Source organism: Pseudophryne corroboree, chromosome 2 (genome assembly GCF_028390025.1).
Source record: "Pseudophryne corroboree isolate aPseCor3 chromosome 2, aPseCor3.hap2, whole genome shotgun sequence".
Taxonomy (NCBI): Eukaryota; Metazoa; Chordata; class Amphibia; order Anura; family Myobatrachidae; genus Pseudophryne; species Pseudophryne corroboree.
The window spans coordinates 529361190-529378364 of record NC_086445.1 but is presented as its reverse complement, the minus strand read 5'-3'; the positions used below and the strand labels follow the sequence as shown (position 1 = coordinate 529378364).

The 17175-nt window shown below is 43.4% G+C and overlaps 1 protein-coding gene across 3 annotated transcripts in view; it reads right to left on the bottom strand.

Annotated features, from left to right (window-relative positions):
- SMAP2 (small ArfGAP2) overlaps positions 1 to 15693 on the bottom strand; it is a 63753-nt gene extending 48060 nt beyond the window's left edge. For 2 of the 3 annotated variants that reach the window (XM_063954208.1, XM_063954210.1), the window contains exon 1: positions 15479 to 15693. In XM_063954208.1, the coding sequence (XP_063810278.1) occupies positions 15479 to 15581 (103 nt within the window). In that variant the 5' untranslated portion in view covers positions 15582 to 15693. The remainder of the gene's footprint in view (positions 1 to 15478) is intronic. The other variant, XM_063954209.1, reaches the window with a different exon arrangement.
- Positions 15694 to 17175: the final 1482 nt, after the last annotated feature.

The window sequence follows — 17175 nt, the reverse complement described above, 5'->3', positions numbered from 1 at the left end:
ACAATAAGGAAGGATTTTGAATCCCGGGTAAGACTCATACCAGCCACACCAATCACACCGTACAACTTGTGATCTGAACCCAGTTAACAGTATGATAAACGTAGGAGCCTCTGAACAGACGGCTCACAACAATAACAACCCGATTTTTTTGTAACAATAACTATGTACAAATATTGCAGACAATCCGCACTTGGGATGGGCGCTCAGCATCCACTACGGACTACGAGAAATAGATTTATCGGTAAGTAAAATCTTATTTTCTCTGACGTCCTAGTGGATGCTGGGACTCCGTCAGGACCATGGGGATTATACCAAAGCTCCCAAACGGGCGGGAGAGTGCGGATGACTCTGCAGCACCGAATGAGAGAACTCCAGGTCCTCTTTAGCCAGGGTATCAAATTTGTAGAATTTTACAAACGTGTTCTCCCCCGACCACGTAGCTGCTCGGCAGAGTTGTAATGCCGAGACCCCTCGGGCAGCCGCCCAGGATGAGCCCACCTTCCTTGTGGAATGGGCCTTGACAGATTTAGGCTGTGGCAGGCCTGCCACAGAATGTGCAAGTTGAATTGTGCTACAAATCCAACGAGCAATCGTCTGCTTAGAAGCAGGAGCACCCAGCTTGTTGGGTGCATACAGTATAAACAGCGAGTCAGATTTTCTGACTCCAGCCGTCCTTGAAATATATATTTTCAATGCCCGGACAACGTCCAGCAACTTGGAATCCTCCAAATCGCTAGTAGCCGCAGGCACCACAATAGGCTGGTTCAGGTGAAACGCTGACACCACCTTAGGCAGAAACTGAGGACGCGTCCGCAGTTCTGCCCTGTCCGAATGGAAAATCAGATATGGGCTTTTATACGATAAAGCCGCCAATTCTGATACTCTCCTGGCTGAAGCCAGGGCCAGTAGCATGGTTACTTTCCACGTAAGATATTTCAAACCCACCGATTTGAGTGGCTCAAACCAATGGGATTTGAGAAAATCCAAAACTACATTAAGGTCCCACGGAGCCACTGGGGGCACAACCGGGGGCTGTATATGCAGTACTCCTTTTACAAAAGTCTGGACTTCAGGAACTGAAGCCAATTCTTTCTGGAAGAAAATCGACAGGGCCGAAATTTGAACCTTAATGGACCCCAATTTGAGGCCCATAGACAATCCTGTTTGCAGGAAATGTAGGAATCGACCCAGTTGAAATTCCTCCGTGGGGGCCTTCCTGGCCTCACACCACGCAACATATTTTCTCCAAATGCGGTGATAATGTTGTGCAGTCACCTCCTTCCTGGCTTTTACCAGTGTAGGAATGACCTCTTCCGGAATGCCTTTTTCCCTTAGAATTCGGCGTTCAACCGCCATGCCGTCAAACGCAGCCGCGGTAAGTCTTGGAATAGACACGGTCCCTGCTGAAGCAGGTCCCGTCTTAGAGGTAGAGGCCACGGATCTTCCGTGAGCATCTCCTGAAGTTCCGGGTACCAAGTTCTTCTTGGCCAATCCGGAGCCACGAGTATCGTTCTTACTCCCCTTTGCCGTATAATTCTCAGTACTTTTGGTATGAGAGGCAGAGGAGGAAACACATACACTGACTGGAACACCCACGGTGTTACCAGAGCGTCCACAGCTATTGCCTGAGGGTCTCTTGACCTGGCGCAATACCTGTCCAGTTTTTTGTTGAGGCGAGACGCCATCATATCCACCTTTGGTTTTTCCCAACGGTTCACAATCATGTGGAAGACTTCTGGATGAAGTCCCCAATCTCCAGGGTGTAGATCGTGTCTGCTGAGGAAGTCTGCTTCCCAGTTGTCCACTCCCGGAATGAACACTGCTGACAGTGCTATCACATGATCTTCCGCCCAGCGAAGAATCCTTGCAGCTTCTGCCATTGCTCTCCTGCTTCTTGTGCCGCCCTGTCTGTTTACGTGGGCGACTGCCGTGATGTTGTCCGACTGGATCAACACCGGCTGACCCTGAAGCAGGGGTTTTGCCAGGCTTAGAGCATTGTAAATCGCTCTTAGCTCCAGTATATTTATGTGAAGAGACATCTCCAGGCTTGACCATACTCCCTGGAAGTTTCTTCCCTGTGTGACCGCTCCCCAGCCTCTCAGACTGGCATCCGTGGTCACCAGGACCCAGTCCTGTATGCCGAATCTGCGGCCCTCTAACAGATGAGCACTCTGCAACCACCACAGAAGAGACACCCTTGTCCGTGGCGATAAGGTTATCCGCTGATGCATCTGCAGATGCGATCCGGACCATTTGTCCAGCAGATCCCACTGAAAAGTTTGTGCGTGGAATCTGCCGAATGGAATCGCTTCGTAAGAAGCCACCATCTTTCCCAGGACTCTTGTGCATTGATGCACAGACACTTTTCCTGGTTTTAGGAGGTTCCTGACAAGTTCGGATAACTCCCTGGCTTTCTCCTCCGGAAGAAACACCTTTTTCTGAACCGTGTCCAGAATCATTCCCAGGAACAGCAGACGTGTCGACGGGTTCAATTGAGATTTTGGAAAATTCAGAATCCACCCGTGCTGTTGCAGCACTACTTGGGTTAGTGCTACTACGTCTTCCAGCTGTTCTCTGGACCTTGCCCTTATCAGGAGATCGTCCAAGTAAGGGATAATTAATACGCCTTTTCTTCGCAGAAGAAACATCATCTCGGCCATTACCTTGGTAAAGACCCGAGGTGCCGTGGACAATCCAAACGGCAGCGTCTGAAACTGATAATGACAGTTTTGTACCACGAACCTGAGGTACCCTTGGTGTGAAGGGCAAATTGGGACATGCAGGTAAGCATCCTTGATGTCCAGGGACACCATAAAGTCCCCTTCTTCCAGATTCGCTATCACTGCTCTGAGTGACTCCATCTTGAACTTGAATTTTTGTATGTACAGGTTTAAAGATTTCAGATTTAGAATAGGTCTTACCGAGCCGTCCGGCTTCGGTACCACAAATAGCGTGGAGTAATACCCCTTTCCCTGTTGTAGGAGGGGTACCTTGACTATCACCTGCTGAGAAACCAGCTTGTGAATGGCTTCCAATACCGTCACCCTGTCTGAGGGAGACGTTGGCAAAGCAGACTTTAGGAACCGGCGAGGGGGAGACTTCTCGAATTCCAAGGAAAAGAAATAATACAGCTGCGCCCGGGATTAACAGAGAATATAATGAACCATAGTTAATCAATTAATTGCACATGCAGAGGAGTAATTCTAACAAAAGAAGTACCTTTAACCCTCATTATCAGGGAGCGTATAAAAAAGATTATAGGGCCAAAAGTGGACCCTACATATATTCAGGTTCTCCATCTAACATGGAACATTCAGTTCCTAGAGAGCGCATTAGTCATTCCAAATTTTCAACAGAATATTCCAAAAACTCATACACTAACCATAGGGATTTTCAGGGACGACAAATGGTTAGAGACCTTCCAGTTAGACAACAGGAAGAACAAACGGTTAGACCTAAGCAAACTGATAAAGATACTTTGATATACAATAGGAGTACCAAACATGCATCTTTTTTAGGAGAGGATCAGGGGGGAAACAGGTTATCACCTCCAACCACAAGAAATCGATACGAGGTACTCCGAATGGAGACCCCAAAAAGAAGAAGGGAAACCAGCGTAGAGGAACGAGAGGAGGACGTAGAGTACAAAAAAAGAAAGGACTTAAGAACATAGACAATTCTAACATTTATAACCTCTCCTCCAAACAATTAGATCCACATGAGTTGAGATTATTAAATAAAGGATTGAAGTTTTCTCCTACACAACCTCCTGACTTCTTTGATTTATTCGTAGACCTTAATAGATTCACCAGAACCTTAACACGAAAAAGATATTTCGCCTCTAAAAATCTTAATAAACAACAAATAGAGGGAACAGCAATAGTGTTGGATGACAGTGATAATATAGGAATAGAGATGTTGGAGTCACTATCCCTAGAAGGTCAAATAGGGACAAATACTGTGAAGCTTTTTGATACAGACCGTTCTCGGGAGAATCGTTTCCAATTTAGGAATAAATCTCAATTTTTCCCTACACAGTATAGGAGTGCACCCATTAATGTCTTTTATAAAAAAACATTAGATGAATTTAATGCATTGTGCAAACGTGAACTCAAACGATCCAAATATAAAAACAATCTTTCAGCTAGGGAGAAATTAGCAGTTAAAACTCTTGCAAAAGACCCCTCCCTTGTAATTAAGCCAGCTGACAAGGGAGGGGGGATAGTTATTCAGGACACGGCAGATTACCTCAAAGAAGCAGAAAGACAGCTCAGAGACACCAATACATACATCAAGCTAACATCAGATCCCACCAGGGAATATCTTAACCTTTTAAACAACTTGGTGGAAGAGGCGTTCAACGGGGGGACAATCTCAAGAGAAGAGATGAAGTATTTAGTCCCCACTTACCCTGTCACTGCCACATATTATCACCTTCCCAAAATCCACAAAACACTCAACACACCCCCGGGTAGACCTATTATCTCTGGTGTTGGTTCCCTCACTGCTAATTTATCTCACTTTATAGATTTTTTTCTTCAGCCACACGTCACAGTTTTACGTTCACATATTAAAGACACAACGGCTTTTCTTAATTCTATATCCAAAATCATATGGAAGGACACATTTTTTTGTTACTTGCGATGTGCAAGCTTTATATTCAAACATCCCACATCATAAAGGTATCTGGGCAGTCAGGTCTTGTCTGGAGAACAGTAAATCGATGTCCGAGGATTTACGTGAATTCATATTAAATTCTATCCAATTCATCCTGACACACAATTATTTTTTATTTAATTGTGAATTTTTTTTGCAGATACTCGGCACGGCCATGGGGACGAGGTTCGCGCCGAGTTTCGCCAACATATATATGGGCGCCTTCGAGGAGGCGCACATATGGGGGCGGGACTTGGGCGCGGACCTCGTCTTCTATGGCCGTTATATCGATGATTTATTTTTTATTTTTGATGGGAATGTTTCCTCTTTCACCAATTTCACAGCACTCCTTAACGATAATGATTTTAATTTGTTTTTTAGCAGTACTATTGATGCTCACTCCATCTCTTTTCTTGATATTACACTCTCTGTTGACGCCAATCATATCACGACCAAAACTTATAGGAAAACAGTGGACAATTATAACTTTTTACATTTTAATAGTTCACACCATAGATCATGGATCAACAATATCCCCTCTGGACAACTACGGCGATTGCGCCGAAATTGTAGTGATGTGGCCACTTTTGAAAAGCAGGCTAAGGAATTGACCACTGCTCTACACCAGAGGGGTTACCCAGTCAGTCTGACAGATGCAGCTTATAAAGAAATCTCACAAATAAACAGGGATGACCTCTTGAAATATAGGGGAAAGAAATCTTCTTTTGACTCTACTAATCCACATTTTATCACCAAATACAACACTGCATCCACTAAGATTAAGAGGATTTTGACCAATAATTTCTCCATTCTTCATGCTGATCCTCTCCTTAAGAAGTGTATCAAGGATATTCCCTCAGTTGTGTTTAAGAAATCTTCCAGTTTACAGCAGAGCTTAGCTCCTAGTTTCTTTGTTGATAAGAGACAAATCGAACACGCAAGTAAAGGTTCCTTACAGTGGCTCCCAGAGAAACCCAAAGGGTGTTTTAAATGTGGTCATAACATCTGTATAACTTGCTCCTTTATCTTAAATAATACACGACAGTTTGAGGTTACCAATACTACAGAGGGTGAAACCTTTGAAATACAGTCTTTTATCAATTGCAATAGCACATATGTTATATATGTGCTAATATGTAATTGTAATAAGAAATACGTGGGCAGAACTACGAGACCACTCAAAACACGTTTCCTTGAGCATAGACGCAATATTCTCAAGGGTATTCTTACACATGGGTTATCCAAACATTTCTCGGAATTTAACTGTAGGAACCTACGGGATTTGAAATTGTTGGGTATTGAAACTATCAGCCCAACATTGAGGGGTGGGGATAGATTTAGAAAACTTTGCGCGAGTGAAAATTATTGGATACACAGGTTAGGGACCCTCGCTCCAGAGGGACTTAATGAACATATTGATATAGATCTTTGATCTATCAATATTTGTATCACTCACAGCACATAATCTAAGATCATTACCCTCCCTCCTTCTCCTTCATTCTTCCAGTGTCCTTTTGAATTTCGTTCCTCTCTCTCCTTGTTTTTTTTTTTTTTTTTTTTTTTCCCCCTCTCTTCCCCTTCGTCATCAATGTAATATATATGGATATTTTATACCAATTTCTATATATATACATTTTTCCAATATTTTTATTTATTCTCTCTTGTATTTTTTATCAACTCATAAAAAGATATGATCATAGTTCAAAATATATATAAGTAATTTATTTTACTATTCTCTGTGTATATTTAATTAATCAATTCATTAATATGATATTATATTATATCAATTGACTAATCGGTATATATGCCTAAAAATCGAAATAAAAAATATTAGTCAATTTTGAATTATGTGTATAAATATCATATTATTAAGACATATTTTTAATTAATTTTTTTTAACATTAAGTTGTGTCTAGGTACAGAAATGTAAATTTATTATCAAGGATTCTATCTCAATATCTTTGATCTAACTATTTTTGCTTAAACGCATATGAAACTTTATATATAATTTTATTTTTTTATTTGTTTTTTTCTCTCTGTGTTTATAATTGCTATATATCCCTTTATGTATTATTGGTAGTGCTATATCACTCCAAATCCTTATCATTGCCATGAGGTCAGGCTACCGAGTGTCATTATCTTAAGATGTAAATTGGAAAGTAATATGCAGTATAATGAAGTTTTTATCATTACTAATTTCGTTTTGTTTCTATATACTACTGTGGATATCTGTTAAAGAACTAATGAGAATGTGCGCAATTAGATCTAAGGCTGATGACAGCTTTGCACTGTGATTAAAAACACAACACAGGTGTTGTATGGAAGAGGTATATAACTCTGATTCTGGCTATAGGAGTCATACCTTTGAGAAAGTCACGTGGGTGTGACGAAACGCGTTAGGACTCCTCCCTATTTTCCCATCTGGGATACCTGCCACACGCAATTCCTCTGGTCCGATACCCAGAGGTTTGAACCGACACGGAAATTTTTGATTGGTGCCTATGAGACACAGCCAGCCGACCTCCGCTGCAGTACATCGGTCACATTATTCCATCTGACCCGGCGGGTCGGCGTGAGGTGATATAACTCCAGCTCGGCTCCCTCTCGCTACAGGACGGGTTTTCCGGCAAGAGCACTGCGAGGTGATCATCCAAGCCAGCGCAGTCTGGCGGTCACTATCTGCACTATCCGCAGGACGGGTTTGCCGGTAAGAGCATCACGAGGCGATCATCTAAGCCAGCGCAGTCTGGCGGTTACTATCTGCACCTTTCTTCCTGTTATTCAACCAAGGATCAGCGGTCTCAATATTGCCAATCAATCCAGCAGCTACATGAGGTGCGCTTAATCCAAATACCGGTTCCTATTTCACAACTATATCAGGTAACTTTACGGTGGGACGCCACACGTACCTGTCTTAGAGAACAAGCATTTCATATTATAGTTCCTTTTGCACGAACGGTATTTATCACAATAATAGTTATATACCTTATGGACTTGAAGAACTGAGATATCTGTTCAAATTAAGTAATCACCATACATTATTGTGGACTCTAAACTGATATCTTAGTTACTGTTTAAATTAATTGCGCAACAGTGTTTTTCAATGACTACGTTTCTTAATTGAGACAGGTCTGAGATACCATATATGCTACATTATTGTGTTCATAATTGGACACACTTTTATGATTTATGTTTTATATGTTCTCTCTTTTGGCTTTTTTAAAGCATTATCAATTTGATACTGTGCACAGTATATTTTAAATATAATTTTATTTTGTTATATATTAAAACATTTATGTGCAATATTGATTGGGCTCAATTGATCTGACACTCGGTGGCCTGTATTTGCATGTGCAATTAATTGATTAACTATGGTTCATTATATTCTCTGTTAATCCCGGGCGCAGCTGTATTATTTCTTTTCCTTATATTTATACACAAACGTACAGAAGTTTGTTTGCAGCAGCGAACGGGAGATACAGAGGTGCGAACATTTTGGATGTACATGTGCATGTTTGCATATGTATATATGTACTTATATATCTAATTTTTCTTCATAAAATTAGCGCCTAGGTTTTTCGTTTTTTTTGTTCTCGAATTCCAACCTGTAACCCTGAGATACTACCTGCAGGATCCAGGGGTCCACCTGTGAGCAAGCCCACTGCGCGCTGAAATTCTTGAGTCGACCCCCCACCGCTCCTGAGTCCGCTTGTAAAGCCCCAGCGTCATGCTGAGGGCTTTGCAGAACCCGGGGTGGGCTTCTGTTCCTGGGAAGGAGCTGCTTGCTGCCTTCTCTTACCCTTTCCTCTGCCTCGGGGCAGATATGACTGTCCTTTTGCCCGCTTGTTCTTATAGGACCGAAAGGACTGCGGCTGAAAAGACGGTGTCTTTTTCTGTTGGGAGGGGGTCTGAGGTAAAAAGGTGGATTTCCCGGCAGTTGCCGTGGCCACCAGATCCGATAGACCCACGCCAAATAATTCCTCCCCTTTATACGGCAATACTTCCATATGCCGTTTGGAATCCGCATCACCTGACCACTGTCGCGTCCATAAACTTCTTCTGGCAGATATGGACATCGCACTTACTCTCGATGCCAGAGTGCAAATATCCCTCTGAGCATCTCGCATATAAAGAAAAGCATCCTTTAATTGCTCTAAAGTCAATAAAATACTGTCCCTATCCAGGGTATCAATATTTTCAGTCAGGGAATCCGACCAGACCACCCCAGCACTGCACATCCAGGCTGAGGCGATGGCTGGTCGCAGTATAACACCAGTATGTGTGTATATACTTTTTAGGGTAGTTTCCAGCCTCCTATCAGCTGGATCCTTGAGGGCGGCCGTATCAGGAGACGGTAACGCCACTTGTTTTGATAAGCGTGTGAGCGCCTTATCCACCCTAGGGGGTGTTTCCCAGCGCGCCCTAACCTCTGGCGGGAAAGGGTATAATGCCAATAACTTTTTTGAAATTAGCACTTTTCTATCTGGGTTAACCCACGCTTCATCACATACATCATTCAATTCCTCTGATTCAGGAAAAACTACAGGTAGTTTTTTCACACCCCACATAATACCCCTTTTTGTGGTACTTGCAGTATCAGAGATATGTAAAGCCTCCTTCATTGCCGTGATCATATAACGTGTGGCCCTACTGGAAAATACGTTTGTTTCTTCACCGTCGACACTAGATTCAGTGTCCGTGTCTGGGTCTGTGTCGACCGACTGAGGTAAAGGGCGTTTTACAGCCCCTGACGGTGTCTGAGACGCCTGGGCAGGTACTAACTGGTTTGCCGGCCGTCTCATGTCGTCAACTGATTTTTGTAATGTGCTGACATTATCACGTAATTCCATAAACAAAGCCATCCATTCCGGGGGCGACATCACCATTACCGGCAATTGCTCTGCCTCCACACCAACATCGTCCTCATACATGTCGACACACACCAGACACACAGGGAATGCTCTATTGAAGACAGGACCCCACTAGCCCTTTGGGGAGACAGAGGGAGAGTTTGCCAGCACACACCCAAGCGCTATAATATATATGGGAACAACCCTATATAAGTGTTGTATCCTTATAGCAGCTTAAATATAGTAATATCGCCAAAAAAAGTGCCCCCCCTCTCTGTTTTACCCTGTTTCTGTAGTGCAGTGCAGGGGAGAGTCCTGGGAGCCTTCCTCACAGCGGAGCTGAGCAGGAAAATGGCGCTGTGTGCTGAGGAGAATAAGCCCCGCCCCCTATTTCGGCGGGCTCTTCTCCCGGAGTTTGTGAGATCTGGCAGGGGTTAAATACATCCATATAGCCTCAAGGGCTATATGTGATGTATTTTTAGCCATAAGAAAGGTATTATACATTGCTGCCCAGGGCGCCCCCCCCAGCGCCCTGCACCCTCAGTGACCGCTGTGTGAAGTGTGCTGACAACAATGGCGCACAGCTGCAGTGCTGTGCGCTACCTCATGAAGACTGAAAAGTCTTCTGCCGCCTGTTTCTGGACCTCTTCAATCTTCGGCATCTGCAAGAGGGGTCGGCGGCGCGGCTCCGGGACCGGACTCCATGGCTGGGCCTGTGTTCGATCCCTCTGGAGCTAATGGTGTCCAGTAGCCTAAGAAGCCAATCCATCCTGCACGCAGGTGAGTTCACTTCTCTCCCCTAAGTCCCTCGATGCAGTGAGCCTGTTGCCAGCAGGACTCACTGAAAATAAAAAACCTAAAAACTTTTTCTAAGCAGCTCTTTAGGAGAGCCACCTAGATTGCACCCTGCTCGGACGGGCACAAAAACCTAACTGAGGCTTGGAGGAGGGTCATAGGGGGAGGAGCCAGTGCACACCACCTGATCCTAAAGCTTTATTTTTGTGCCCTGTCTCCTGCGGAGCCGCTAATCCCCATGGTCCTGACGGAGTCCCAGCATCCACTAGGACGTCAGAGAAATATTGCTAAAGAATGTTTACAGATGAAATAGGGGTGGTGGATTTGTGCAAAGCCTTCCAGCAGAAAAGACTTTTGGAAATTGGGAATTTATCAATTACCAAATGAAACAAGTAGAACAAAAAGGTGGATCCGGAAGCGTTCATGGTTTAGAACATGGGTCTGCAACCTGCGGCCCTCCAGCTGCTGTGGAACTACACATACCAACAGGCACTGCCTCACTTTTACCATGCCTTTATAGCAAAACCGTGGCAGGGCATGCTGGGATGTATAGTTACACAGCAACTGGAGGGACACAGTTTGAAGACCCATGGTTTAGAAGAATGGATTATTCTAGACATCACATGCAGTTTTCAACCTAGGCCACAGTCCCAGGAGGAGATATAAAGTGAATAAGCGTTATATTATATCTACACACAAGTTAGATACAGTTTCATATTTCCATCATTAGATAAGAACACTTGTATTCTTTGCCACAATAGAGCTGAATGTTGTCATTACAAAGATTAAGGAAGTCTAAACAAAGCCATATAATGCAAGCTGCTTGTAGTGACACAGGCCATGTATACAGTCAACAGAGAGCATCTGATTCCAGCAAAACCACACAAGGGAATGGCTGTTCTTAACCCAGATAAAAGAACAGATCTCTGCCCCAGCAACAGAAAGGACATTTCTTTTAGAGTAACAATTCCTTAAGGACACCGATCAAGGAATTGTTCCCTCCCTCCACAGTGAATCACTGGATGCATCATTTCCCAGCAAATGTACTCCCGGTGGGATAGTGTGGGCTACTGCTGATTCGCTTCTCTTTGAGACAATGGGGCAGATGTATTAAGACTGGAGAAGGCATAAAGAAGTGATAAACCAGTGATAAGTGCAAGGTGATAATGCACCATCCAATCAGCTCATAACTGTCAATTTACATATTGAACCTGATTGGCTGGTGCGTTTTCACCTTGCACTTATCACCGCTTTATCACTTCTTTATGCCTTCTCCAGGCTTAATACATCTGCCCCCATATTCTTAGTAGAAAGACTGTAAGTACCATTTTAACCATGAAAACATGTTTTGCCATCTTGAATGTAAGGCAAAAACTCTGGTCACAAGCAGGTGTAACTGTATATATTAGGAAAAAGGGAATTTTGCAGACGGTGCAGGATGGATAATAGGAAGGTCATCATGAGATATCTGTTGAAACTATGATGAAAATAAACCTTTACAGGAACATTAATACAATCTAATTAAGTTATAAGAAATATGAAGCTCTAAAATGTAGAAAAATCATCAGCCTTGATTCCCTTGGCGCTCAAGATAACAGTCCAAAGGTCCTCTGACTCACAATGGGAGTCATACGATCAGAAGCCTTTAAAAGACACAAAACAACACCTCATAGGGCAATATAGCCAATTCTTCTATATGAAAGAAATAGTGATAAGTGAGGACTCCTACCCCTTGGAGTGGTCTACTTTTGGGTAGACAATACCGCATGTGATATATCTAGTAATACGGCCCACACTGGAAACTCCACGTGTTCATCCTCCAAGAGAAGAGATAATCCCACAATAGTATAATACTGTTTTTAATAAAAATAAGCAATAAAAGACAATAACAGTGATGCTAGCCTCTCACCCGGTGAGTGGTCTACTCCAATAAGGGCAGACAAATGAGCATGAGAATGGAAAGTCCAGGCGTCCCTGCAAGCTTCAACAAACACCAGGCTCGGGTCAGGACCACTGCTTTCTCCTTCCGCCAACGCGTTTCGATACTTCCTGTATCTTCGTCAGGGCATGAAGGAAGTGATGGCTCCTTGGGTTTTTATACCCTTTATAATCATTGTCTAAAAAACCTATTACCAGACATAGACTACTAACTCTAAAACAATCCTATGATAACAATATTGCACAATCCCATATCAGTGGTCAGTCCATGATTTCAAACTCTCTCGAGTCATGGTGATGAATTAACTTTAGCCGGTTATGCCCGCGAAAACGCTATATCGAACAACCCTCTAACTTCCTGTTTCCACCGGAAGTGACGTATCATGCGTTCCACCGCGGCAATCGATGTTTGTTAGTCATCCTCCTTCCTGTGTGTACCGGAGGTGACGTCCTCTGCGTTTCACGATATTTGACAGTCATCCTCCTTCCTGTATGTACCGGAGGTGACGTCCTCTGCGTTTCACCGGCATCTCGTGTTTTCACCAGACTTCCGCTACTGTTTAGTTCACATATGATATCTTATACGGAAATATTTTCAGATTATCCGTCATTCCTTTATTCCATATAGATGTAACCTATAGATGTGAACAATTTTAAAATGTGCCGACAGGGCATGAGTGTCCAGCCCTGTCGGCACATTTTAAAATTGTTCATGATTGTGATGTGTCTAAAATTAAAAACTTTTATGGGTTAAAAAAAGTGAGCCTAAATCCAAGACAAACAGACATAACAACGAAGTTAGCGAAAGAGGAGATGAGTTTTATTTATAAATATAAAACCCTAATTCCCTCTGGTCTGAATAAGGACTTTGAGGTTAAATGGTTCCTCTGATTTTAATTCATGCAAAATATAGGGCATTTTTAGGGTTCTATATGTTTTGTTTCATATCCACAGATAATACAAATGTATGTTATTATTTTGAAGGTTACATCTATATGGAATAAAGGAATGACGGATAATCTGAAAATATTTCCGTATAAGATATCATATGTGAACTAAACAGTAGCGGAAGTCTGGTGAAAACACGAGATGCCGGTGAAACGCAGAGGACGTCACCTCCGGTACATACAGGAAGGAGGATGACTGTCAAATATCGTGAAACGCAGAGGACGTCACCTCCGGTACACACAGGAAGGAGGATGACTAACAAACATCGATTGCCGCGGTGGAACGCATGATACGTCACTTCCGGTGGAAACAGGAAGTTAGAGGGTTGTTCGATATAGCGTTTTCGCGGGCATAACCGGCTAAAGTTAATTCATCACCATGACTCGAGAGAGTTTGAAATCATGGACTGACCACTGATATGGGATTGTGCAATATTGTTATCATAGGATTGTTTTAGAGTTAGTAGTCTATGTCTGGTAATAGGTTTTTTAGACAATGATTATAAAGGGTATAAAAACCCAAGGAGCCATCACTTCCTTCATGCCCTGACGAAGATACAGGAAGTATCGAAACGCGTTGGCGGAAGGAGAAAGCAGTGGTCCTGACCCGAGCCTGGTGTTTGTTGAAGCTTGCAGGGACGCCTGGACTTTCCATTCTCATGCTCATTTGTCTGCCCTTATTGGAGTAGACCACTCACCGGGTGAGAGGCTAGCATCACTGTTATTGTCTTTTATTGCTTATTTTTATTAAAAACAGTATTATACTATTGTGGGATTATCTCTTCTCTTGGAGGATGAACACGTGGAGTTTCCAGTGTGGGCCGTATTACTAGATATATCACATGCGGTATTGTCTACCCAAAAGTAGACCACTCCAAGGGGTAGGAGTCCTCACTTATCACTATTTCTTTCATATAGAAGAATTGGCTATATTGCCCTATGAGGTGTTGTTTTGTGTCTTTTAAAGGCTTCTGATCGTATGACTCCCATTGTGAGTCAGAGGACCTTTGGACTGTTATCTTGAGCGCCAAGGGAATCAAGGCTGATGATCTTTGTGGTATTGTATTGTGTTATGGGAGTGTAGGTGACGCTCCGCATCAGCCGATTCACATAGGCAGCTACTTGCGCACTGGTCAGGTTTTCAATTTTTTTTTTTGTATTTCTAAAATGTAGAAAACCTACAATGATGGTGTATGCACAAGAAGGAAAATGTAAGGGCTACCAGCACAGGATTTTTTGGCAGTCTTGATGTGGCGCTAGAATTACTGTATTATGGGTTTCTCATGTAACTACATGGAAGATATTAGGTCAGTTTATCTGTGTGGGAGAGGAAGTATTTGGAGTGGGCCTTGTGCAGCTATAGATAGTAAATGAAAGTGTCAGCATTTGTAATCAGAGCTGGACGAATCCCAGTATAGCCATGCAGACAAAAAGTTACTGTCCCACCTGATATTTTTCAGTTATTTCTATTAGGGTCATCTGATTGCTGACTCCACAAAAACATAATAACCTGTCGGCACATGCATTATACATCAGCCTCCGAGTATAATCATTGATGTATTGGAGCTACAGTATATGAAATATGTTCTGTATCCCCAAAGGGAGTCTGGGAACAACTATTCCCACAGGCCAGACACACTGCCATCAACTCTGAATATGAATACACACCAATCCCATCATCTGGAGACAACCATTTATTAACAATTACTTATATATAGCACCATGATATTCCATATAGGCAGTAAGTCTGGATACACACTATTCCCAGCTGCTAAGGACATAGGTTTAGGGTCTAGGTACACACATCCTTCCTCCCTCCTGTTGATCTATTGAAGCAGTCTAGGCAGTCACACAATTCATCTCATCCTGAGGACATGGGGTCTAGCTACACACAAAATTCCCATCCATCTATCTGCTGGGGACACAGATAGAGTACTGGGTACAAAACATTTCCATCAGATAGACACTCTTCCCATCTCCTGGCACCAGGGGCAGGGGTGTATGTACACACTGTTTCCTGGGGAGATAGGCACAGTATAGGATCACACAATTACTCTCTCCTGGTGCCACGGGCAGGGGGTCTCTAGCTACTGTACACACACACACACACACACACACACACACACAATACTCCAGTCTCCTGATGCCGCACACAAAAGACCCAGGCACACCTCACTCACCTCTCCCAGGTACAGGCAGAATATTTCAGATACCGGTGAGGTAATGCCTTGAACACTAAAAGACCGCACAGCCACATACAGCTGCGGCTCTGACACAAAGGCCTTGGGATACCTTTTGCTTGGCAGTCGGCACAGAATTTGTTTTCCTCCCGCAGCAGCAGCTCAGACAGCACAGCCTGGTACCGCTCCACGTCCCGCACCGACTTCCCGGTCATCTTCCCGGGAGACAGTAAGATGGCTCCCCGTGGCTACTGCGCCTCTCACTTCCTGTTTCCGGGTCTCTCCCCCTCCCTCCCAGCTCTCTGCGTCACCGCCATGCACTCGCACTGTCCGGGAGACAGCCAATCAGGAGATCGCAATCCACGCCCACAAGACAGAAATTATGAATGGACATTGACGTCACGTAGCAACTTGGATACCCGTCTGCTGCGAGAGCTGGAATAAAGCCATCATCCATTATATGATGATGCTAAGGGAGTTCTGCATTCACTGCCAGTCAGTCCGCATCTCTGACGTTACGATTTTAGTATATATGCTTTAAAAAGTACAAGTAGATGATATTATCTTTAAAATTATAGATTTATAAAGATAATTATAATAAACAGGGAAGTGTTGTGATACACTATTTTGACATTTTTTTTTTTAAATTATAGTTTACGTCCAATATTAATGTACATGCTTTAAATTTAAATGAAGACCTTCTAGTGACTTTAACACCTTCCAAAGCAATATAAAGACATTCCACAAATAATAGTAAAAAAATATAAATTCCCATTCATAGATGGAAAAATCATGCCTGCTTCTACTGTAAATATGTGAATATTAGAACTCAGTTTTAACTTTTAACCGAGGAGTTTCTTCACCATCTAAAGGCACTGGGCTTCAGGTTTCAGGCAGAGCGCTATTGCACAGAAATAATAACAAAAAACTAGATGCAAAACATTAATTGAACTGTGATAATAATGACTATGTCAAAATACAGATGACTAAGCTCCTGGATGCATTCATGGGCCACAAAGTCCACCACTTTCCTGGACTTGCGGGTGCATTGTCATGATGGAGAAGGGTACTAGCCAGAGTACTTCCAGCACTTGAAACAGGCATTGGTTGGCGTACCACTCACCAGTGACGGTGTGCTGCTGCACAGGTGCTGTCACAACTGAGGGCTGAGGCTGACCTGGGGAAGCCTCAGATGTAGGGGCTGATGTGTAGGTGAACCAGGGAGGTAGTATTGGGTTCCTTGACATACAGGAGCTCTAGTACCAGTTGCCTGAAGGCGTGACCACGACAATGAAGTTGTAAAAGGTAAAGTCAGTTTCAGTGAACACACAGCTTAAGACACCTTAGATATGCAAAACGTCACAGGAGATGTGCAATGGTAAATTACAGTACAGTTCCCAGAAACGTAGGGTAATTAGCGCTGCAGAACAGAATATCACAGAGTCCTTGCCAGAACTGGAGATGGTAAGTCCATATGACCACAGCTAACCGCTGAGGAGAGGTATGAACTGGTACTGCCCAGCAGATGGTGCACAGAGGCTGGAGCAACACAGATGCACAGAAGTAGATGGTACTTGGTAATTGCAGAGAGTGCCGGATGGAACCGGTATGAATGAAAGGTGTGCAGAACTCACCACTGTAGATTTAGAGTCCGATGGTGAGCATCGATGGACGCTGTGGTTCAATGGTGGAATGGTCACTGATACAGGCGATATAGGAATATCGCTGATGACGTTGAAATAAACTGAAGACACTGTGGAGCACCGCTAGCAGAATACCAGCGACTCAGGAGCACTGTGGAAAGCTGGT